Source organism: Lithobates pipiens, unplaced genomic scaffold (assembly GCF_037356315.1).
Source record: "Lithobates pipiens isolate NorthernLeopardFrog02 unplaced genomic scaffold, aLitPip1_a1.2 Scaffold_1, whole genome shotgun sequence".
NCBI lineage: Eukaryota > Metazoa > Chordata > Amphibia > Anura > Ranidae > Lithobates > Lithobates pipiens.
The window spans coordinates 88,075,390-88,101,792 of record NW_027507685.1 but is presented as its reverse complement, the minus strand read 5'-3'; the positions used below and the strand labels follow the sequence as shown (position 1 = coordinate 88,101,792).

General features: G+C 43.3%; 1 protein-coding gene across 3 annotated transcripts in view; it reads right to left on the bottom strand.

The window, feature by feature from the left end:
• LOC143943175 (uncharacterized) overlaps positions 1-26,403 on the bottom strand; it is a 195,582-nt gene that overhangs the window by 32,195 nt on the left and 136,984 nt on the right. For 2 of the 3 annotated variants that reach the window (XM_077464812.1, XM_077464963.1), the window contains exons 7-8: positions 11,238-11,408; positions 3,060-3,149 (exon numbers count right to left, since the gene is read on the bottom strand). In XM_077464812.1, coding sequence (XP_077320938.1) covers positions 3,060-3,149; positions 11,238-11,408 — 261 coding nt within the window. The remainder of the gene's footprint in view (positions 1-3,059; positions 3,150-11,237; positions 11,409-26,403) is intronic. The other variant, XM_077464890.1, reaches the window with a different exon arrangement.

The following is a 26,403-nucleotide window of genomic DNA, read 5'->3' as shown; positions in this document are numbered from 1 at the left end:
ATTTTTGTTATAATGTATACCATGTTTTCTATAGTACCTTCATGCACCTTCCATATTGTCATCTGTTAGTTATTTTATATATATTGCACATGTGGAATTTTTATTTTTATTTCTATATTTTATTTTTATTTATGTGTGTAAAATTACTATTAAGTAATCTGGTAACAATAATTCACTTTAGTTACACGTCTTGATTTTAAATAGATCCCTGCAGGGACTAGGTACAATTAATAGCAGGTGAGCGCCGTAGCTACCCCCTTAGCATTTGTTTAAGTAGCAATGGAGAACCCAATTATTATTAGACATGTGCATTTTGTTTCGTTCCGAATCGAAATTCGGACAAATTTTCATTATTCGGACATTCGAATGCATCTGAATTACCGAATTACAATGCTAACGAAATTCGAATCAAATTCGAAAAATGACATTTTGCGACCCGACTTTGTGGCCATGTATCTCGGGGCCACTTATTTGGGGCCCCGTAACTCGGGGTCACTTGGAGCTAGAAACCCCAAATTTGGATATGTTGTAGTGCTAATTTTATTGTTTGCATACCAGATTTTGGGGTTCCTAGCTATAAGTGGCCCCCGAGACACGTGGCCCCAAAGTCGGGTCACAAAATGTCATTCTCTTCTGCAGAAAAGTAATATAAATGAAATAAGATGTGTGTGTTTTTGCACTGGTACACTGCAAGTATGAGAAGTTGAAGTTGATAAGTAACTAACCATCTTCCAAAATTTCTAATTCAAATAGAAAAGATTAGAAAAAAAATATAATTGAATAGAATAAAATAGAAAGAATAAATAACCATCTTCTGAAATTCAAATTTCAAATAGAATAAATTTGAATTTCTAATAGTATGAATTCAAAATGTTTAATTAATTAATTTAATAGATTATAATAAAATAGAAAATAGACTAGAAAAATGATAGAACAGACTAGAATATATTATATTTTATTCTGTTCTGTTCTATTTTTTTTCTAGTCTATTCTTTTATATTCTATTAATCTTTTCTATTAAAATCAAACTCATTATATACTAAATTCGAATTTCGGAAGATGGTGATTTTATAATATATATATATATATATATATATATATATTTCTTTCCGACATTCGAATTTCGTATAGAATGAATTTGAATTTGAATAGAAAAGATTAGAATGGAAATAGGGAATAGACTAGAAAAACAATAGAACAGAATAGAATATAGATACTATCTATTTCATTCTTAATTTCTTTTGCAGATTACTATTTGTTTCCATAAGATCTCCTGCAGACTATTAGCATCTATTTAATGTTTTTGCAGATCTCCTGCAGACTATTAGTATCTATTTTGTTTTCTAACCAGATCTCCTGCAGACCATTGGCATCAATTTTTTTTAGCAGATCTCCTGTAGACTATTAACAGCCATTTCACTTTTTTTTTTGCAGATCTCCTGCAGACTGTTAGAATCAATTTCATTTTTTTGGAGATTACTATTTATTTCCATCAGATTTCCTGCAGTATAATAACATATATTTCATTGTTTGCAGATCTCCTGCAGACTATTAGCATCTATAGCTAAAGGAAATGGCTGTTCTAATGCAAAAAAATAAAAATGAAAATGAAATAGATGCTAATAGTCTGCAGGAGATCTGCAAAAAAAATGAAATAGATGTTAATATACTGCAGGAGATCTGATGAAAATAAATAGTAATCTGCAAAAAGAAAAATGAAATTGATTCTAACAGTCTGCAGGAGATCTGCAAAAAAAAGAAGTGAAATGGCTGTTAATAGTCTACATGAGATCTGCTAAAAAATAAATAGATGCTAATAGTCTGCAGGAGATCTGCAAAAAAAAAAAAATAGATGCTAATAGTCTGCAGGAGATCTGCAAAAAATGAAATAGATGCTAATAGTCTGCAGGAGATCTTATTAAAACAAATGGTAATCTGCAAAAAAATAAAAATTTAATTTATATTTATGGTATCAATGAAGTTGGCAGCATGCCTGATTCAAGAAGTCACAGATGTCGATCGCAAGGCAAGTGCATATGCTGTATGTCATTGTCCACTTGCCAAAAGTTGTGTATTGTATTTGTCCACTTGCCGCGTCACCTGCCACAAGTTGTGTATTTGTCCACTTGCCACGTCACCTGCCACAAGTTGTGTATTGTCCACTTGCCACGTCACCTGCCACAAGTTGTGTATTGTCCACTTGCCACGTGACCGGCCACGAGTGCCACGTGACCAGCCACGAGTGCCACGTGGCCGGCCACAAGTGCCACGTGACCTGACATGAGTGCCACGTGACCTGACACGAGTGCTACGTGACTTGACATGAGTTCCATGTGACCGGCCACGAGTGCCATGTGACCAAGTTGTGGATTGTCCACTTGCTACGTCACCTGCCACCAAGCGACCCCAGATATGGGCAATATGAAAGTACTTTTCTGCAGCAGAGAATGACATTTTGTGACCCGAATTTGGGGCCACATATCTCGGGGTCACTTATAGCTAGGAACACCAATTTGGTATGCCAACACAATAGAACTAGCACTACAACATATCCAAATTTGGGGTTTCTAGCACCAAGTGACCCTGAGATACATGGCCCTAAAATCGGGTCGCAAAATATTTTCGAATCCGGTTGAAATAGTTTCGAATGCGGTTGAAATTATTTCGAATTTGGTTGAAATATTTTCGAATGTGACAGATTTTTCGAATTCGGCAGAAAACTAAACGAAATACAAAAACGAATTTAACTAATTTAATTAATATAACTAAACGAAATTAGTTAACTAATTAAAATGAAACAAAACTAAACAAATTTTTTCCTTTTGCACATGTCTAATTATTATTTTTTTTTTAATTCATTGCAGTTAAAAGAAGCATTCCTGGTGCCAATATAGCACCGTACTGTTGCTGTCATAGAGTGGTGCCAGGAAAGTAAAATTATGGTAAATATTTGATACAATTTTCTATTTTTGTATTTTTCAGGAGCCATTTCAAGCACCTTTTTGTCTTGACACCTATGAATGACGGTCTAAAAATATGACAGTGTTTTTGTACAGTACCTTTGCTGGAAATTTTGGAAAGCTAAGGTCCGATACCATTTGTGTCCTATGTGTCTTTTTTCCCAATGAACGCACAGCAATAGGACCCACCTGTATATAAGGAAAGGAAACAAGAAAACTATTAGAAAGTGGACATGTAAATAAAACATTTACTGAACTGTATTAAATTGTTAAAGTTAAACTCCAAGCATATATAAAAGACACAAATTAATTTAGACATTAAAAGGACTATGGCATGCTAATTTAGGTAGAAATGACATAGTATTCTCAAAGGTGCAGGGAGCCCTGTATCCGGGTCTGGAGTTTGAAGGTTCTGAAGTGTCTTGGTTGGGAAGGAACCTTCAATCCTGTGCCTGGATTTTGCGAGACACCTGCGTCCTGTATGAGTGCATAGGTATGCAGGGTCATTAAAAGCCTGGTCAGAGCTACAGCAGTTGCTGCCATTTAGTGAGAGAGTCTCTGTGTGGAGATAGCGGTATGCTCCAGGAGGGGTGACCTACTCAGGAGACAAGACCCAGTGTTGGGGGGGACTTCTTTCCGGTAGGACTGGGAAAGTCAGGACAGCTGTGCAGGTCCAGAGAGACCGAGAAAGCTGAGCTGACTAGCGCATCCACTGTGGGGGGCTGGTGGGAGTCCTGTGTTTCTGAGAAGTGTAAGAGACCCCTGGGTGCTGGGTGAACCCTATCAGGAGGACAGGAGTTGGGCCTGTAGAGTGAGGTGTTGAAATCAAGGCTGAGTGAGCCCGAAGAATCCATGGTCTGAAAGACCAAAGAGCAGTGGTGCTGCTGACAAAGGAGCCAGATGTCTTGACATTTTTCCAGTTGCGAAGTTGAAACCCCAGCATGGGAATCTTGGATGGAAATTGAATATTGTTTAATAAAAGTGGGCTACCATGCCCGTAAAACACAGTTTAGACTGACGTGGACTTCATTAAAAAATGCATCTAAACTTGAGCCAAATACCCCTTATAACAGTGATGGCGAACCTCGGCACCCCAGATGTTTTAGAACTACATTTCCCATGATGCTCATGCACTCTGCAGTGTAGTTGAGCATCATGGGAAATGTAATTCCAAAACATCTGGGGTGCCAAGGTTCGCCATCACTGCCCTATAACAAGGGATGCCTTTATAGAAAAAATTCCAAGAATCAAAAATATATATAGCAGATTCTACTTCGCAATATATTTTTAATGGTGGATGTTTAGAGAAAATGTTAGTTTATCCCAACAAATCAGCTAAGATAAAAAATATAAAGTATAAAAAAAATATTATTTTGAAAATTCTAGCTGAAGCCCTTACCACTTCTGCGTGTGTTTACATTGGATCAGTATAAAGGTGCCTCTTTACGACGCTGAAGTATACTCAATTATATATATGTGTGTATTATGCCGCGTACATACGATCAAACTATCCGGCGGACTTAGTCTGGCAGACAAACCGCCGTAAAGTCCGCCGGACTATCCGAACGAGCGGACCTGCCCACACACGGGCCAGACTATCCGCCGTACTTTTGAAATGAACGGACTTGCCCACGCACGGAGGAAAGTCTGTTCATTTTGAGAGCACCTCCAGGTAGCGAAGGAAGTCAATGTCGCCGCCTACGGCAGCGAGATTGACACGTCACTGGCCCTGTCACCTGGTATGGACTTAAAGGGGAAGCCCTACTCCGAAAAAACGGCGTGGCCCCCCCCCAGGTCTATATCAGACCCTTATCCGAACACGCAACCGGGCCGGTCAGGAAAGGGGGTGGGGACGAGCGAGCGCCCCCCCCCCCCCCCTCCTGAGCCGTACCAGGCCGCGTGCCCTCAACATGGGGGGTGCTTTGGGGAAGGGGGGGGCGGCGCGACCCCTCCACCCCAAAACACCTTGTCCCCATGTTGATGAGGACAAGGGCCTCTTCCCGACAACCCTGGCCATTGGTTGTCGGGGTCTGCGGGCGGGGGGCTTATCAGAATCCGGGAGCCCCCTTTAACCACTTCCCGACCGGCGCATGCCGATGTACGTCGGCAGAATGGCACGAGCAGGCAAATGGGCGTACCTGTACGTTCCTTTAAATTTGCCACCCTGCCATCGTGAGCGCGCCGGTCCCACGGACTTGATCGCCGCGGGCATACCCACGATCGTCTCACGGGGCGGCTGAATTAGGAGATGCTGTTGTAAACAGCATCTCCCAGTTCTGCCTAGCAACAAGTGACGCTGATTTCTGCTCCATGTGATTGGAGCAGAGATCAGTGTTCATTAAAAGAAAGCCCAGCCCCCAACAGTTAGTAACACACCCCTAGGAACACTTAACCCATACACTGCCACCCACTGGTTAACCCCCTCACTGCCAGTGTCATTTACACAGGAATCACTGCATTTATATAGCAGTGATTGCTGTATATATGACAATGGTCCCAAAAATGTGTCAAAAATGTCCGATGTGTCCGCCATAATGTCGCAGTCACAATAAAAATCGCTGATCGCCGCCATTACTAGTAAAAAAAAAAATTATTAATAAAAATAACATAAAACTATCCCCTATTTTGTAAACGCTATAACTTTTGCGCAAACCAATCAATAATCGTTTATTGCGATTTTTTTTAACCAAAAATATGTAGAAGAATACGTATCGGCCTAAACTGAGGGAAAAAAATAAAAAAAAATTATATATTTTTGGGGGATATTTATAACAAAAAGTTAAAAATGTGTTTTTTTCAAAATTGTCGCTCTATTTTTGTTTATAGCGCAAAAAAAAAAAACACAGGGGTGTTCAAATACCACCAATACGACTCTATTTGTGGGAAAAAGGGACATCAATTTTGTTTGGGAGCAACGTCGCACGACCGCGCAATTGTCAGTTCAAGCGACGCAGTGCCGAATCGCAAAAAGTGGTCTGGTCTTAAGCCAGCAAAATGGTCCGGGGCTGAAGTGGTTAATAAGGGGGCCCCCGGATACCAGCCCCCCACCCTATGTACTATAGGGGTACAATGTACCCCTACCCATTCACCTGTGAAAAAAATTTAAATAAAACGCAACACACAAGGGTTAAAAATAATTTATTGCACAGCTCCGGGGGTCTTCTTCCATCTTGGGGAGTCTTCTCGCTGGACTCCTTCGCTATCTTCTGCTCTCTTGCTAGCTCTTTTACTAGCGGAGGAGCCCGGCTTTCTTCTTCGTTGTCGCCGCTGTCCGAGGGTCTTCTTCTGACTTCAGGGGTCTTGTCCCCCTCTTCGGGGGTCTTGTCCCCCTCTTCGGTTCTTCTTGCCGGGCCTCCGCTCCTTCTTCCAGCTCTTTTACTGGTCTTCTGTTGCCGCTGTCTTCACCGCCTTCTGTTCTTCTGTTCTGCTGTTCTTCTGTTCTTCTCTTCTTCTCTTCTTGAGTTGTTGACTCGTCACTGTCTCTGGCCATAATGACAGGGACGTGTTGCACGGCGACTTATATAGGGACAATGGGTGGGGTCATCTGGTGATGTCCCCGCCCATTATGATGTCACAGTCCCTAGCATCCTCTGGGACTGTGACATCATAATGGGCGGGGACATCACCCGGCGATGTCTCTATATAAGTCACCACACACCGCGTCCCTGTCATTGCGGCCAGAGAGAGCATCGAGTCAACATCTCAAGGAAGAAGAAGAGAAAAACAGAAGGCGGCGAAGACAGCGGCGACAGAATACCAGGCCACTGCCAATAAAAGAGTTGGAAGAAGGAGCGGAGGCCCGGCAAGAAGAACCGAAGAGGGGGACAAGACCCCCGAAGTCGGAAGAAGACCCCCGGATGGCGGCGGCGACGAAGAAGAAAGCCGGGCTCCTCCGCTAGTAAAAGAGCTAGCAAAAGAGCAGAAGATAGCGGAGGAGTCCGGCGAGAAGACCCCCGAAGCTGTGCAATAAATTATTTTTAACCCTTGTGTGTTGTGTTTTATTTACATTTTTTTCACAGGTGTATGGGTAGGGGTACATTGTACCCCATACTCATTCAGATAGGGTGGGGGGCCGGTATCCGATAAGCCCCCCGCCCGCAGACCCCGACAACCAACAGCCAGGGTTGTCGGGAAGAGGCCCTTGTCCTCATCAACATGGGGACAAAGTGCTTTGGGATGGGGGGCCGTGCGGCCCCCCTTCCCCAAAGCACCCCCTCATGTTGAGGGCAAGCGGCCTGGTACGACTCAGGAGGGGGGCACTCGCTCGGCCCCACCCCCTTTCCTGACCGGTTGGGTTGCGTGCTCAGATAAGGGTCTGATATGGACCTTGGGGGGACCCCCATGCCGTTTTTTCGGCGTAGGGCTTCCCCTTTAAGTCTTTGACTTCCTCCGCCAGTCCCAGCTACCTGGAGGTGCGCTCAAAATGAACAGACTTTTCTTAGTGCTCGGGAAAGTCCATTCATTTCAAAAGTATGGCGGACTAGCACACACACGGCCTTATTGTGTCCGGCAGACAAATTTTGAGTCAAAACTACTTTCTAAGTCAGCCAGACTTTTGGGTAAAAAAAGTTTTCCGCCGGATAGTTTGATCGTGTGTACGTGGCGTTAGAAGAACTTCCAGAAAATCACAAGAAAAGCAAATGTCATTGTATCCAAATTAAAGAGAGACTTTACGCAATAAATGAAATAATGGAATCTTTCAAATACAAACAAGAACAATATTTCTCCCGTAGACTAGTCAAAAATGATTACAGTAACCACATTGGTAATAATCTCGTGAAGACATTGCAGAAAATCAATCTTACCCCTGTGGTACAGTGTCAATTTTATAACAGTTTAACAAACAGTCTTGGAGGATGATGTCATCTAAGTCGTAGACGTATGATTCGAATTGGCAAAAGCAGAATTTTTGTCAGGAGGGCAGCAGAATATGATGCATGCGGGTGCATGTGTCAATAGACAGAATATGGGTCATTGCTAGCCACTTATGTGCACAAACATGTCTGTGTGAGCATGTTAATTCACACATTTATGGGCATACATGCCTAATTCCAATCTTGCCAGTAGGTTGCCTACCTAAATAGTAAAGCTGAAGTAGGCAGTTGGTGGACAGTCTCCAGTTGTTATCTTGTGACTCTGATCCAAACCTGTTTCTGAGAACTGTATGCCTGTTGCTGACTCAGCCTACCCTTAGCCCCTGTACACACGGTCAGAGATTTTGGCAACCAAATCCGTCGGATTTTGCCCGTCGGATTTAGTCCGACTGATTGTGTCCGAAACTGTTGCATACACACGGTCGGGCCAAGTTGTCTGATTTCGCGGTTGCCAAGAACGCGGTGACGTAAGCCTTGTACGGCGGGACTAGAAAAAGGAAGTTCAGCACCACGTCCGGCACCCTTTGGGCTCCTTCTGCTGATCTCGTGTTTTAGTAGAAGTTTGGTGAGAGACGATTCACGCTTTTCAGATTAGTGATTCAGATCGCTACCGCTCTTCAGTTTGTGCTTGTCTTTGCATATCTGATAATCAGTGTGTGCAGTCATTAAGTATTTGCTTCTCATTGTGGACTATATCTTGGTCTAGTACGCTTTGAAAGGCATTTTTTATTGTCTGCTTGCTTCTGCTATTCAGGTCGTCCTTTCAGGCCTTGCTGTTTATCGGTGCTTTCTGGTGTCCGTTCTGACCAGCCGACCATTTTCCAAACATGTTTTGTCTACGTACTCAACGTACAGTTTGTGCTGTGCAGGGGTTCTTACTTTGACTTTGACACAAGCCCAGTCCATGAACAGGGAGGGGAGGCGTTTGTGGACCAAGAATTGGTTGCGCCAGCGTCACCAGTTCTCCCACATGCCTTTGCTCCGTGAGATCCGCGAGAATAATCCTGATCATTTCTGGATTATTCTCAGGATGACGGACCCCGTTTTTCACTGTCTGCTGGCTTTACTCACCCCTTATATCACCAGGCAGGATACCTGCATGCGGCAAGCCATCACTCCGGAGCAGAGGCTCATCGCCACGTTGCGCTACTTGGTGACAGGGAGAAGCCTTCAGGACCTCAAGTTCTCTACAGGCATCTCCCCCCAGGCTCTGGGGATCATTATTCCAGAGACCTGTTCTGCCATCATTCAGCTCCTGCAGAAGGACTATATGAAGGTAAGTTTTATCCTTAAACATCACATTCTATGTATTTCATGATTGCTAATGTCTTGCATTTCTTTCCTCATTCCCTAATTACCATCATTGCAATATGCTCTAATTCATATGCTCTGCCCCTTTGTCCTCATGCAGATTTGCCTCACTAACTTCCCCACCATGCTCTTCTTGGCCCCTAAAACTATAGTCTAGTCACTTAGCAATGTCTTTTGGCAGCTCCATAGTATTGCTTTCCCCTAAACACCCCCTAAAATCTCTACAAATGTGATGTGTGTGCTTCAATTCATGCAAAGTGACCTTTTTTGTTTTTTTTTGGAGTTGGGCCAAACTCATTAGGAACCCCCCTCTCCCCAACTGCTACCTCAGCTGATAGCAATCTTCTATCTGATGACTTGACCCAACCCAATACACACTCAAAATACCTTTTTCATGATCACAAATTCACCAAAGCATGTAGTGTAAGGGCCTGCCTCAATACTTTCAAATGCTATTTATTTTTTTTAAACACATTAATTTTCTTGCTATGTAATAGCAGAATGTCAAAATGTCCTTCCATTTTGTAATTATGACACTTCTTACCTGTCCGGTGGGCTGCCAATAGTGTAACTAAGGAGGGGCTTCACAAAGTATCACACATTATTTAGGCATTCAGCTCTCAATCAAGTGCAGAGTGTTACCTGTCCTAAACATCCCCCCTCATTTTTTAGCAAGGGCCCATCAGATGGGGGGGGGGGGGGGGGGTGGGGGGTTATGACTCTCATAAGGGGACCTTATACTTTAGGCTTTAAATACTCATTTCTAAAAATGTTATACTAATTTTGCCAAAAAATGTGGGTGTCTAATCTGCATGCAATGTTGATTTGTCAAATTACTAGTTTTTTTTCTTGTGTCACTACACAGTGTCCTTCAACGCCACAGGAATGGCAGACTGTGGCCTCCCACTTTGCCATTTTTATTAAAGTTGTGCCTTTTTCACCAACAGTGCAAACCCAAGTTCAGAGCAAGATGAGGGGACAGTCTCTTCTTCAGATAATCTTATTATGTTGTGGGTCTGCTACACACACACACCTTCTTTTTGTTAACTAATGTGTAGTGCATTACTGATCAAAATCATGCTAATTTTCAGCACGATGGCAGGAAAATGGCATGATTGCCCAAATTTACACATCACTGTGGGTGCTTTTTACTAAAGGCACATCCACTATGCACTACAAGTGCACTGCAAAAGTACACCTGAAACTGCACTTGGAGTGCAAAGTGGAGTTGCCTTTAGTAAATCACACTCCTTCTCAGCACAAACTCAAATTTGACTACAAATACATTTTAAGCCCAATGAAAAAGGAAGCCACACATTGTTGAGAATTCAACTTTTTAATACAAGCACATTCATATGTGCGTTTAGTAAAGGTTTTTACAACAAACCAAGATATTTTGGGTATCCAAAACAGAGTTTAATCATATTTATTTTTTACTTGTTTTTTTGTGTAAACAGGCATGTATCAAACCGTAAAATACAGAACACAGGAACTTACAAAGTTCAACTTGGAAAAGTGAAGACAATATCAGACATGAGTATGTACAAACTAGGCTGATATTGCCTTCATCACATGGGGTGTCAACCCTGAAAAATACAAATTTGGAAGATGCACACAGTGTGTCAACATGTGCTATCTCCCATCATGAGGGAACAATGTACATGCTTTGTGGCTGCAACCCCTTCATCTCAGACACTTTCCACAAAACATGTACATTGATCCCCCATGATGGGAGATAGCACATGTTTTCACACTCTGTGCATCTTCCTAATTTTTAATTATGCAAAATACAAAATTTTTATGTTAAAAAGCAAAACTAAAACCCTATCTAGTTTTTTCGTTTTCACACTCTCCCCAAAACATCAATGATGTTCCTCATTTTATTTTTTACATCATTGATGTTTTGTTGTACAATTTCCAAATCCCTATTGCACCCCATTATCTCCCCGATCAAGATCTGGGCACTTTCACTGGTAAAACAGGAATCTTCCCCCACATCACCTAGAAAAAAAAAAAACAAACACACCATGTAATCCAAATATGGTCATATACATTGATGAGCTTACCGGAAGCTGTGTTCTCCGACACTCACCTGTTGTGGTGACAATTTGTCCAACCTCCACGATCTCTCCTTCCTCCTCCTCCTCCGCCTGCTCCTGCTCCTCTGTTTCTTCTTTTGGAAGTTGCCCTTCTTTGGGAGGGGTGTGGTCCCTGGTGTCCTCATGGTCCCTGGTGTCCTCATACTTGCCGAGTCTTCTCTCCCCTATGAGAATGTAAACAAAGATTAATTAGCACACAGAGGGCAGAAATAGGAATCTGAAACATTGCTTTTTAAGTGTGGTACAATTTGTGTTTTTGGGCCGAGTTCCAAGGTGAGAACATTATTGGGGACACTTTGTTAAGCTGGAATACTTCCCTGTAGAACGATGTTTCATACGAACGAACGAAACCATGACCTTGAAAGTGGCCATTTTAAAATGCACAACATGAAATCAAAGCACATGGAGCAGTATGCAAGCAAGAATAATCATATGAACACACGACAACTACTTACTTTTTTTAAGAACACGCTTGATCCTTAGGTACTGCTCGTGCTCCCTCAGTTTCAGGTCTGACCAGCGTTTTCTCAGTTGATCCTTGGATCGGTGTACCCCAAAATTCTTCAGAAGACTCTTTACAACTTTATTCATGATCTTGGCCTTTCTGATATTTGGGTTTGGGTAAGGTCCATACTTCCCATCATAGTCGGTCCTGTTCAATATGTCGACCATCTCCAACATCTCTCCAAAAGACATATTTGAGGCCTTAAATCTTCTCTTCCTGGATCAGGACGTTTCAGGCTCCGGGCTTTCCTCACCCTCCTCCTCATTAGTGGAACTATTAGTGCACACCTGCGTTCTCTCCGCCCTGTGCTCTCCCCACTGTGCGGGAAGCGAAGGGGCGGGGAATAGTCTGGAAAGAACGCCAGGGGCGAGCGGAGTTTCACGCATGCGCACTGTATATAAAACGCCACACATGTGTATCGTCCGTACGATCTTGGAGGAGAGTGTGAGTCACGGATGCGGCTAGACTAGACTGCTTGTATCTAGGCCGATGTTGGGACAAGATTAGGAGGGATTTTAATTGCATTATTAGTATTTGAGGGTTTGTCTTGTGTTGTGTCTTGCAGACAAAATGGACCCATTCAACAATGCCAACTTTATGGGGCTATTCCTCGAGCTCTACATGGAGATGCCCTGCCTATGGCAGTTCCACAACAAGTTTTATAATGACAGATCAAAGAGGAACGCAGCACTGGAGAAACTGCTTGCTTTGGTGCAGATCAGGGTCCCCACGGCAGACATGACATATCTGAATCGCAAAATTGTGGCCATGAAGCTTACATATTTCAGGGAGGGAAAGAAGCACCTGGAGTCCTTGAGAGCAGGAGATCCAGATGCTGTTTATTACCCCAGGATGGTGCACTTTGACAGGCTGCATTTTCTGGAAGACCAAGGGGTACCCAGGCCACCACTCTCCAGTCTTCCTCCAAGGCATCCTTCACCCCCAGCTGAGGCTTTTGATGTCCAACCTGGGCCTTCCAGGCAGCACCATGTGGTGGCGCCCAGCTTGAGACAGGTATTGCATTGTTGAACATATTTCTTGTGTTACATTTAATGATGTTAACTAGATGTTCTTATTGATCAGTAAGTTGAGATTTCTCCAAGTGGTTTACATCTCAATAGACAGTAGTGACCAAAAATTATTGGGACGGGAAAGAAAAATGCTGGTGTCAGAATGATAGTCTTCTACACAGGAAGACCTCAGTCGGGGGGAGGCTGTGGCAAGTGGCAGCCAGGAGGTCCACCAACGCCCTCCTTCTCCTCCTGCCCCAGCTACAGGAGCCCAGCCACAGCCTGGAAGGATGCCTGGTGGGAAGTCACAAAGGAAGACCAGAGAGTGATGGCCTGGGTTGAGTCTGGTGTGCCAGAAGATGCAGCCTCTTGAAGATCACCATCCTGGGGACAGAAATGGCATCTGAATTTCCTGCTCTCTAGGACTTCAGGAGCAGACTTCTCTCCCTGAGATAGCTACTCCTCAGACCACCAATTTTTTTATATCTCATTTAGTCATGTCTGCCCTGGGGGCCAAAGGCTGCACCAAAGTTAAGAAGTTTCTCCAGTGCTGCGTTCCTAGTTTTATTTTCGAGCAAACAAAATAAATTTTATTTTTGTTTGATGAAATACTTGTGTAATGTGTTTTCCTTCAAAAAGTAGAGTTTATTTGTGAGCAGGCAGGTACATTTCCAAAATACAAAGTGAACTAAAGAACAAGGGGTACCAACACTAAACAACCTCCTGTAGATTAAAAAAGAAAAAGAAAATATAAAAAATACAATAATGTTGTTGTTGTAAGTTTACACCCAAAAATAAAAATGAAAAAATAAGGAGAAATGAGCAATGTCTTTAAAGGAGATTTTTAGGGAATCCCCCCCCCCCCAAACAAACATCCAAAAAAGAAAAAAACAAATCAAACATTGTGTAGATGTGACGCAAACTAAAATTGTATTGCTGAAATGGTTAAAAAAGAGTAATGAAATCCATTCGGGAGAAGTGTGTGTGACTATGAGCATCAAAAGAAGTTGGTTCTTGCAGCATTGTAAAGAACAAGAGAATGCGCTTGATGAATGATTTTTTTTAACATTGCAGCGTGACGAATGTGCTATATCGCTTACGAGCAGTAGTTTTACCTGAACGAGCGCTTCCGTGTCGGAATTTGAATGTGAGCATGCGTGGCACTTGGTCCGATGAAAATGCTCTACACATGATCGGATTAGGTCCGACCGGCCCAGTTGGTCGGGAAATATTTCCAACATGTTGGAAAATTGGGTCGGACGGAGATTCGGACAGAATCAGTCCGATGCATACCACACACAGTCGGATTATCTGACGACACGGTCCGATAAGACGCATTCCGACAGATTCTCCGACCGTGTGTACAGGGCATTAGACTTGTATCTGCACTGGCTCCCTGTTATTAACCTCAACTACTAGTTTCTGACCACGGCTTGTCTTTTCTGAGTCTTGGTGTGTCCTTATCTGGTTCCTGACCATAGCTCTCTGTTGATCCTTAGCGTGACCTCCGCTAGTTCCTGAACACAATTTTTCTCTGCTGGTGCTTGTTGTGACCTGAGCTACTTTCTGACAGCATCCTGTCTCTGCTGATTCCTGGGGTGACTTTGGCTAGTTTCTGACAGTAGCTTGTCAATGCTGATTATTGGTCTGACCTTTTCTAGTTCTTGACCATGGCTTGTCTCTGTTGATCCTTGGTTGGACCTCAGCTAGTTCCTGACCATGGCTTTTCTCTGCTGATTCCTGGTAATAACTTGGCTAGTTTCTAACTACAGATTTTTCTTACTGATTTCAGGTGTGACTTTAGCTAATTCCTGACCATAGCTTTTCTCTGGAAATTCCTGGTAAACTCTTGACTACTTCCTGACCGCGTCTTGTCTCTGCTGATGCTTGGTGTGTCTTTGGTGGATTCCTGACCATGGCTTGTCTCTGCTATTTCTTGGTGTGACTTTGGTTAGATACTCAACTACAGCTTGTCTATGCTGTTTCTTGGTGTGAGCTTAGCTAGATACTCAACTACAGCTTTTCTCTGCTGCTTCACCATGTGACCTCAGCTACTTCCTGAACATGGTTTGTCTCTGGTATTTCCTGATGTGACCTGGGCTAGTTCCAGACCACAGCTTTTCTCTACTGATTCTTAGTCTAGTTCCTGACCATGACTTGTCTCTGCTGATTCTTGGTGTGACCTTGGCTAGATACTCAAATACAGCTTGGCTCTGCTGGTTCTTGATGTGACCTCAGCTATTTCCTGAGCACGGTTTGTCTTTGTTGCTTCCTGGTGTGACCTGGGCTAGTTCCTCACCAAGGCTTTTCACTGCTGATTCCTGGTGTGACCTCCACTCGTTTTTGACAATGGCTTTTCTCTAATGATTCCTAGTGTGAACTCGGCTTATTCCTTACCATTAATTTTTTCTGATGATTATTGGTGTGTCCCTGGCTAGTTTTTGACCTTGGTTTGTTCCTGATGATTCTTGGGGTGAGCTCAGCCAGTAATCTTCCTGGACTAGGCTCTATGCACCTCTAACATTCTGTGCCTTCTCATTCCCTGTTCTCTTCTCCAGGGCTGACTGTACCAGAGGTGTAAGGGAAGCCCTCTTGTCATTTCGTCCACTAACCAGGTACTGTAAAGTCACAAAATGGTAGGTTCAGTAGAACATCTGAAGGCTTATGCACAAGGTCAAGCATATAGCACAGTATCCCACAGTGATAGTTGTGTAAAATTAAACTTTTGGGGACTATTGAGAACTTGTCCTCAAAAGTTGCATTTGGCACAACACTGTGGAATGATTGCTCTGCATATACAAGTTATATGTGCTATATACTTGATCTTATGAATTAGGACAAATCTACAAAAGTTCTACAATACATTGCTGCCATAGTGGGACCTTTGCCATACACTTTGCTTTTACTAATAAGAGTTATACGTCTTTAACTTGTATTACATCACCCTCCAAGACTGTCTGTTAGGCAATTATATTGTTGACACTGCACCCCAGTGGTGCTAATTGTTATTTTCCTGCAATATCTACAGGAGGTCGTGGCCTATGTGGTCACTCTAATAATTTTTGACTAGTCTGTATGAGAACTTTAGTATCTGTTTGTATTTGAAACATCCTATTAGTTAATTTATTACACAATAAGAGTAAAGACTCTATAATTTGTATAGAATGACGCTGGCTTTTCTTATGATATTCTGGAAGTTCTTCCAAGGTTCATATAAAGATTGAATATTCATCTGCATCCTCAAGAGGCACCTTGATACTGATCCAATGTAAACACACTTAGCCCTTGTACACACGGTCGGAGAATCCTTCGGAATGTGTCCTATTGGACCGTGTTGTCGGATAATCCGACTGCGTGTGGTATGCATCGGACTGATTCCGTCAGAATATCCGTCGGACCAAGTATTCCAACTTGCTGGAAATATTTTACGACAAACTGGTCCGATCGGACATACTCCGCTCATGTGTAGCCTACTCCGACGGACAAGGTGCCACGCATGCTCACATTCAAATTCCGACACGGAAGCGCTCGTTCAGGTAAAACTACTGCTCGTAAGCGATATAGCACATTCGTCACGCTGCAATGTTAACCACTTTCAGACCGGACCATTTTGCTGGTAAATGACCAGAGGTCTTTTTACACTTTGGCACTGCGCTGCTTTAACTGGTAATTGCGCGGTCATGCAATGTTGTACCCAAACAAAATTTGCGTCCTTTTCTTCCCACAAATAGAGCTTTCTTTTGATGGTATTTGATTGCCTCTGCGATTTTTATTTTTTGCGATATAAACGTAAAAAGACCGCAAATTTTGAAAAAAAATGATATTTTCTACTTTTTGTTATTAGAAAAATCCAATAAACTCAATTTTAGTCATACATTTAGGCCAAAATGTATTCAGCCACATGTCTTTGGTAAAAAAAAAGTCAATAATTGTATATTTATTGGTTTGCGCAAAAGTTGTCACATCTACAAACTAAGGTACGTTTTCTGGAATTTACGCAGCTTTTAGTTTACGACTGCCTATCTCATTTCTTGAGGTGCTAAAATGGCAGGGCAGTACAAAACCCCCCCAAATGACCCCATTTTGGAAAGTAGACCCCCTAAGGAAATTGATAAGAGGCATGTTGAGCCCATTGAATATTTTATTTTTTTGCCTCAAGCGATTGAATAATGACAAAAAAAAAAATTTTTTTTTTTTTTTACACAAAGTTGTCACTAAATGATATATTGCTCACACATGCTATGGGCGTATGTGAAATGACACCCCAAAATAAATTCTGCTGCTTCTCCTGAGTATGGGGATACCACATATGTGGGACTTTTTGGGAGCCTAGCCGCGTACGGGGCCCCGAAAACCAAGCACCGCCTTCAGGCTTTCTAAGGGCGTAAATTTTTGAGTTCACTTCTCACTACCTATTACAGTTTTGAAGGCCATAAAATGCCAAGATGGCACAAAACCCCCACAAATGACCCCATTTTAGAAAGTAGACACCCCAAGCTATTTGCTGAGAGGCATGTTGAGTTCATGGAATATTTTATATTTTGCCACAAGTTGCGGGAAAATTACAAACTTTTTTTTTTTTTTTTTTTTTTTAACAAAGTTGTCACTAAATGATATATTGCTCATGCATGCCATGGGCATATGTGAAATGACACCCCAAAATAAATTCTGCTGCTTCTCCTGAGTACGGGGATACCACATATGTGGGACTTTTTGGGAGCCTAGCCGCGTACGGGGCCCCGAAAACCAAGCACCGCCTTCAGGCTTTCTAAGGGCGTAATTTTTTGATTTCACTCCTCACTACCTATTACAGTTTTGAAGGCCATAAAATGCCAAGATGGCACAAAACCCCCACAAATGACCCCATTTTAGAAAGTAGACACCCCAAGCTATTTGCTGAGAGGCATGTTGAGTCCATGGAATATTTTATATTTTGCCACAAGTTGCGGGAAAATTACAAACTTTTTTTTTTTTTTTTTTTTTTTCACAAAGTTGTCACTAAATGATATATTGCTCACGCATGCCATGGGCATATGTGAAATGACACCCCAAAATAAATTCTGCTGCTTCTCCTGAGTATGGGGATACCACATATGTGGGACTTTTTGGGAGCCTAGCCGCGTACGGGGCCCCGAAAACCAAGCACCGCCTTCAGGCTTTCTAAGGGCGTTACAGTTTTGAAGGCCATAAAATGCCAAGATGGCACAAACCCCCCCCAAATGACCCCATTTTGGAAAGTAGACACCCCTAAATTTAGGGGTACACTAGTGAGACTAGGTAATAAATGGCGGGTGCCCTGAAACTATAAAAAAATAACTAACCAACCAGCGTCACCTGTAACAGTTATATGGTGATCACTGGTGAAAGGGTTAACTAGGGGGCAATCAGGGGGCTTTATGCGGTAGTATATGGGGGTCCCTGGCGCTATAAAAAGCTGCAGCGAACCTAAATACCTACCTGCCTAACTAGCGTCACCTGTGACACTAATACAGCGATCAGAAAAACGATCGCTTATTAGGCTGGGTTCACACTGGAGCGATGCGGGAACGCCACGAATGCGCGGCGGGTTCCCGCATCGCATGCCTCCCGGCGGCAGTTCACACTGCCCTATGCGAACTGCTGGGAGTGTCAGTGAAATGTTACTGACACCCCCAGATCAGTTCGCATATCGCAGTGCGATCTGCAAACTCGGATCGCATGGTGTGAACACCCATGCGATCCGATTCTGCTGCGGGCCAAAAAAAGGGTCCCGTGCGAATTTGCGGCGGGTGCGGCGGGTGCGGCGAATGGCTGAACTCGAATCGCACAGAGATCGGATGTGATTTGCACTGCAGTGCGGTGCGAATCACATCCGTTCTCATAAACCGCTGCAATGTGAACCCAGCCTTAGTGACACTGGCGACGGGGGGTGATCACGGGGTTAAACCTTTATTGGGGGGGTTAGGGGGGTACCTTAGAACTAAAGGGGGCTAACCCTAACTGCCCTAACAGTTATTAGTCACAAATGACACCCGCCGGGTGATCAGGGGGTTAAACCTTTATTAGGTAATAAATGGCGGGTGCCCTGAAACTATAAAAAAATAACTAACCAACCAGCGTCACCTGTAACAGTTATATGGTGATCACTGGTGAAAGGGTTAACTAGGGGGCAATCAGGGGGCTTTATGCGGTAGTATATGGGGGTCCCTGGCGCTATAAAAAGCTGCGGCGAACCTAAATACCTACCTGCCTAACTAGCGTCACCTGTGACACTAATACGGCGATCAGAAAAATGATCGCTTATTAGGCTGGGTTCACACTGGAGCGATGCGGAAACGCCGCGAATCCGCGGCGGGTTCCCGCATCGCATGCCTCCCGGTGGCAGTTCACACTGCCCTATGCGAACTGCTGGGAGTGTCAGTGAAATGTTACTGACACCCCCAGATCAGTTCGCATATCGCAGTGCGATCTGCAAACTCGGATCGCATGGTGTGAACACCCATGCGATCCGATTCTGCTGCGGGCCAAAAAAAGGGTCCCGTGCGAATTTGCGGCGGGTGCGGCGGGTGTGGCGGGTGCGGCGAATGGCTGAACTCGAATCGCACAGAGATCGGATGTGATTTGCACTGCAGTGCGGTGCGAATCACATTCGTTCTCATAAACCGCTGCAATGTGAACCCAGCCTTAGTGACACTGGCGACGGGGGGTGATCACGGGGTTAAACCTTTATTGGGGGGGTTAGGGGGGTACATTAGAACTAAAGGGGGCTAACTCTAACTGCCCTAACAGTTATTACAGTCACAAATGACACCAATGCAAAAAAAAAAAAAAAAAAAAAAAAATGACATTGGTGTCACTGTGACTGGGGGGCAGGGGTAATTGGGGGGGTGATCGGGGGGTAAAGGGGGGGTGTGAGTGTGCCTGGCATGTTCTACTGTGTGTGTGAGTGTTGGTGCAACTTACTGATCCGCTCTCCTCCGTGTCGGAACGGAAAATACCGACACGGAGGAGAGAATACATCACTTCCTCTCCTGTGTTTACATTACAGGAGAGGAAGTGATGTCACCGGGGATTTCTATTCGTCGGGAGCGATCGCGAGGGGGTGGCCATGAATGAATGGCCGTCCCCTCGTCCGGGATCGCTCCCGTACGAATTCCGACCGCCGCAGGCACCGGGCGGGGGCCCGATCGGGCCCCCGACCCGCGGGAGGCAAGGGACGTACATGTATGTCCTTATGCCTGCCCGTGCCATTGTACCGACGTACATCGGCGTGCGGCGGTCGGCAACTGGTTAAAAAATCATTCATCAAGCGCATTCTCTTGTTCTTTACAATGCTGCAAGAACGAACTTCTTTTGATGCTCATAGTCACACACACTTCTCCCGAACGTATTTCATTACTCTTTTTTAACCATTTCAGCAATACAATTTTAGTTTGCGTCACATCTACACAATTTTAGATTTTGTTTATTCTTTTTTGGATGCTTTTTTTTAAAAAGAGGAACGCAGCGCTGGAGAAACTTGTTACTTTGGTGCAGCCTTTGGCCCCCAGTGCAGACATGAACAAATTAGAATAGAAAAAATTGGTGGCCTGAGGAGTACATATCTCAGGGAGAGAAGTCTGGTCCTGAAGTCCTAGAGAATAGGAAATTCAGATGCCATTTATGTCCCCAGGATGTGGATCTTCAAGAGGCTGCATCTTCTGTCAGACCAGACTGAACCCAGGCCATCACTCTCTCGTCTTCCTTGGGCACTTCCCACCAGGCATCCTTCGAGGCTGTAGTTGGGGCAGGACCTCCTGGCTGCCACTTGCCACAGCCTCCCCCACAGCCTCCCCCCGACTGTGTATGAAAAGGGGACATAGTTTTAGTTTTTTTATCATCAATCACACCATTTTGTGCTCCTGGCTTTTGTTAATTGAATGTTACCAAATAGAACAGACTATCATTCTGAGACCAGCATTTTTCTTTCCCAATCATTTTTGGTCACTACTGTCTCTTGAGATGTAAACCACTTTGATAAATCACAACTTACTGATCAATAAGAACATCTAGTTAACATCATTAACTGTAACACAAGAAATATGTTCAACAATGCAATACCTGTCTCAAGCTGGGCCCCACCACATGTTGCTGCCTGGAAGGCCCAGGTTGGACGTTGGAAGCCTCAGCTGGGGGTGAAGGATGCCTTGAAGGAAGACTGGAGAGTGGTGGCCTGAGTGGTGGCCTGGGTACCCCCTGGTCTACCAGAAAATGCAGCCTGTCAAAGTGAACCATCCTGGGGTAATAAACGGCATCTGTATCTCCTGCTCTCAAGGACTCCAGGTGCTTCTATCTCTCCCTGAAATATGTAATCCTCATGGCCCCAATTTTCCTATTCAGATAGGCCATGTCGGCATAAAACTCGTTGTGGAACTGCCACAGGCAGGGCATCTCCTTGTAGAGTTCTAGGAATAGCCCCATAAAATTTTGATTTTGGAAGGGATCCATATTGTCTGCAAGACACAACACAAGACAAACCCTCAAATACTAATAATGCCATTAAAAGCCCTCCTAATCTTGTCCCAACATCGGCCTATATAGAAGCAGTCTAGTCTAGTGAAGCACCAAGTTAAAAATGTTACCTTCGTTTGCACGTTCGTCACGTCCGCGCCTCACTCTCTTCCCAGATCGTACGGACGATACACGCGTGTTGCGTTTTATATACAGTGCGCATGCGTGAAACTCCGCCCGCCCCTGGCGTTCTTTCTTAATACAAACGTTTTTATTTTGTTGGTCATAAAGTAGCAGACAATATCACAAAAACAGATACAATGCCGTAGTATAGGTTAACATTCTGGTACATTCCATTGCTATACAAAATAGAGAAAACAAAAGAAATTATACAGCATCGTGAGGAATAAAAGACCAAAGAAAGAACAAAAGGATAACTCGTAAGAGATCCTTCTTGACCAGCCCTAACTAGTCGTATTACAGGATAGCAGACATAAACAGCCGGGTTATCCGCATCAAATTAACTTGACTTAAAACAAATGCCAAACTATATCGCTGACTATACATATAGGAACCTGTTCAAATCGTTTTCCTGCACTGCCATAGCTCGTCTGAATACCGCTCATCGAAGCGGTGGGAAAAGAAGACCAAGCTCAACCCTGTTGGAGGCCAACTCCATCTAGACCTTAAATAACCTCTGGAGGGGGACCGTGTAGAGGCCCCACTCCAGCAGGTTCATTGTTGGTGGGCCACTTGGCCCATTTAGCAGTATGCCTGTGCATAGTATCCATAATAGTATGATGGATGCGCTCCATAAGGCGGATAGAATCCATCCTATGAAGAACCTGTGCCCAGGGAAGCAAGTGTGTACGCCAGTGTAGGGCTATCGTCCAATGAATGGCACAGAATAGAGTATGGAGTAGTCTCTGGTCTGTTAGCGAAACCCCCAGGATCGGTGCAAATAACAAGCAGTGAGCGGCCGTGAGATCCATCCTATGTCCTAGGATGGCGGTCACTATGGTAGCGACCTGGTCCCAAATGGGTTGTAGTAGGGGGCAGCTCCAAAAGATATGCAGCAATGTGCCTGCTGTCGGGCAACCTCTGAAACAGAGGTCGGGGACCGAAGGATAATACCGATGAACTCTGGTGGGGGTTAGGTAGCAGCGTGTACGTAGTTTCACAACAGTGTCTTTTATGGCCATCGATTTAAAGCATCTATGCATATTCTGAAACATAGCTCGCCAGTCCTCATCCGAGAACTCCGTGGCCAGATCCGTTTCCCACAAGATCATGCTGACGTTCTTTCTAGACTATTCCCCGCCCCTTCGCTTCCGGCGCAGTGGGGAGAGCACATGGCGGAGAGAACGCAGGTGCGCACTAATAATAGTTCCACTAACGAGGAGGAGGGTGAGGAAAGCCCGGAGCCTGAAACGTCCTGATCCAGGAAGAGAAGATTTAAGGCCTCAAATATGTCTTTTGGAGAGATGTTGGAGATGGTCGACATATTGAACAGGACCGACTATGATGGGAAGTATGGACCTTACCCAAACCCAAATATCTGAAAGGCCAAGATCATGTCTAAAGTTGTGAAGAGTCTTCATAAGAATTTTGGGGTACGCCGATCCAAGGATCAACTGAGAAAACGCTGGTCAGACCTGAAACTGAGGGGGCACGAACAGTACCTAAGGATCAAGCGTGTTCTTAAAAAAAGTAAGTAGTTGTCTTGTGTTCATATGATTATTCTTGCTTGCATACTGCTCCATGTGCTTTGATTTCATGTTGTGCATTTTAAAATGGCGACTTTCAAGTTCATGGTTTCATTCGTTCGTAAGAAACATCGTTCTGCAGGGAAGTATTCCAGCTTAACAAAGTGTCCCCATTAATGTTCTCACCTTGGAACTCGGCCCAAAAACACAATTGTACAACACTTCCAAGCAATGTTTCAGATTCCTATTTCTGTCCTCTGTGTGCTAATTATTCTTTGTTTACATTCTCATAGGGGAGAGAAGACTCGACAAGTATGAGGACACCAGGGACCACACCCCTCCCAAAGAAGGCCAAATTCAAAAAGCACAAACAGAGGAGAAGGAGCAGGAGGAGGAGGAGGAAGGAGAGATTGTGGAGGTTGGGCAAATTATCACCACAACAGGTGAGTGTCGGAGAACACAGCTTCCGGTAAGCTCATCAATGTATATCACCATATTTGGATTACATGGTGTGTTTGTTTGTTTTTTTTCTAGGTGATGTGGAGGAAGATTCCTGTTTTACCAGTGAAAGTGCCCAGATCTTGATCGGGGAGATAATGGGGTGCAATAGGGATTTGGAAATTGTACAACAAAACATCAATGATGTAAAAAATAAAATGAAGAACATCATTGATGTTTTGGGGAGAGTGTGAAAACGAAAAAACTAGATAGGGTTTTAGTTTTGCTTTTTAACATAAAAATTTTGTATTTTGCATAATTAAAAATTAGGAAGATGCACAGAGTGTGAAAACATGTGCTATCTCCCATCATGGGGGATCAATGTACATGTTTTGTGGAAAGTGTCTGAGATGAAGGGGTTGCAGCCCCAAAGCATGTACATTGATCCCTCATGATGGGAGATAGCACATGTTGACACACTGTGTGCATCTTCCAAATTTGTTTTTTTCAGGGGTAACACCCCATGTGATGAAGGCAATATCAGCCCAGTTTGTACATACTCATGTCTGATATTGTCTTCACTTTTCAAAGTTGAACTTTGTAAGTTCCTGTGTTCTGTATTTTACAGTTTGATACATGCCTGTTTACACAAAAACAACAAGTAAACAAAATTCTGATTAAACTCTGTTTTGGATACACACAATTTCTTGGTTTGTTGTAAAAACCTTTTCGAAACGCACATGTGAATGTATATATATATATCTTTAGGGGATTGCGCCTCCCACTCACTATTTATACTACCCACTTCTCAATAGAGTATGCTTAATAATACTTATATTCACTAAATAATCACTGTGCCCCCATATTATCCAAAATATATACACAAGACATTAATTTATAATTACAAAAAATATAGCGTCCTTATTGTGCGATATTTTAATTCGATTGCTCCAACTGTGCCGTCTTAATCACCGATCATCTTCTAATCAAAAGTCCACTTGTGTCAACTAAAATAACCGAAACTGTGCCACCGTCACCAAGCAGAATGGCCACTCACCAGATGTCCCCAATCAGTAAGCATTCGGTTCATTCAACGGATAACCAATCCACAACGCATTCCTCCCGTTAGCAAATCCTCAACGTCCATATATTCATACAAAATTAAATGGAACCAATATAGTGTAAAACCGTTTTAACTTTAATGGCAAAATCAATAAAAAAACGTATTGGACTCACATTTCAATGTGTCTATTGGCCAACACCAAGCCTTTCCAGCAATGAGAAAACCATTCTAAGCCACTGATGTTCTGCAGGTGGTGTTAGTCTGACCAAGAAGGAAGCCAGGTACTTGTTACCTGAGGCACCACGAGCACCAGTGATATACCAGGTACCCAAAGTCCACAAAAATAAAACTAAACCACCGGGAAGACCCATTATAAGTGGGATTGGGTCTGTATACTCCAGGGTGGGGGAATATTTAGATTCTTTTTTGCAACCATTGGCCAGTAGGGGTGAAGCGTTCATAAAAGACAGCAAAGATGTCATTAGATTGTTGGAAGGGATTGGTGCCAGTGATTCCACGCTATTAGTAACAGTGGGCGTGGAATCACTGTATACAAATATTAGACAAGCAGATGCCCTTGATGTAGCTTGGGCAATGAAGCACCAGTCAGATCTAAAGTTAAAACAGAGACGTTCTATATTGGAGGGACTAAGGATGGCAATGGGGAATAATTATTTCTGGTTCAATCATAAATTTTACCAACAGAACAAAGGTGTTGGAATGGGGAATAAATATGCTCCCAGCGTGGCCAACATCTTCTTGAACAAGTGGGAAGCAGAGGAAGTGTTCGGGAGGCGTTGGCCACAGCTGAGAGTGTATAAAAGGTTTATTGATGACATCTTAATAATTTGGGAGGGAAACCAAGATAAATTGGAGGAATTTGTGCAGCACATTAGAAATAACAACTATGACATCAAATTCACGGTGAACGTGAACCCAACCAATGTAAGTTTCCTAGATTTAGAAATATTTAAACGTGACAACCAGCTGTACACTAGAACACACTTCAAGGAGACAGACAGAAACGGTTATATCCCCTACAGCAGCTGCCACCACCCACACTGGAAAAAGGCCACCTCCAAAGGACAGTTTATCAGAATTAGAAGAAACTGTAATCTACTCTCAGATTATTACATGCAAACAGAGAAATTAATAGATAGGTTTACCAACAAGGGTTACAACCGAGCGGAACTTGAAATATTAAGGGAAAAGGTGGGTGACACCAATAGGGAAAGCCTTCTTGGGAAAGAAGAGAAAATAAAATGGAAAATAGGAAAGTGGTACCATTCATTTTAGGATTTAACAAACAATACAAGGATATGGAAGAGGTGGTTAAGAAGTATTGGCCGATCATCTGTAGTGATCCGCAATTAGGTAATATACTACCAAAAAAACCCACGTTTATTTACAGGAGGGCAAAAAGATTAAGAGACTACATCGTGAAAAATGTCCCTGATCCCCCCCAAAAAATGACACAGTTTTTTTAACAGAAAGGGTTTTTTCGATGCAAGAAATGTAAATCATGTAGAACAACGAGCAATAAGGAACGTAAAATTGTTGAATTCCAATCCCATGCCAATAAATTAAAATTTAAAATAAATGAATTAATCACATGTAAGAGTAGGTATGTTACGTATGTGATGGAGTGCAGCTGTGGCCTCCAGTACGTGGGCAGGACCACTAGGAAACTGTCCACGCGCATAGGTGAACATATAAGAAATATTAAAAAAGGCTATAAACACCATAGCGTATCAAGACACTTCAAAGAAGCACATAATGGTGATACGGGATGTTTAAAATTCTTTGCAATAGACAGATAGATAAAGATTGGAGGAATTGTAATATGAGGCGCGAAGTATCCAAGAACGAAACGTTTTGGATACATAGACTAAGCACTTTAAAACCTTTAGGATTAAATGTAGAAATAGACTTGAATTGTTTTATTGAGGATTTTTGATCGTTTTAAAC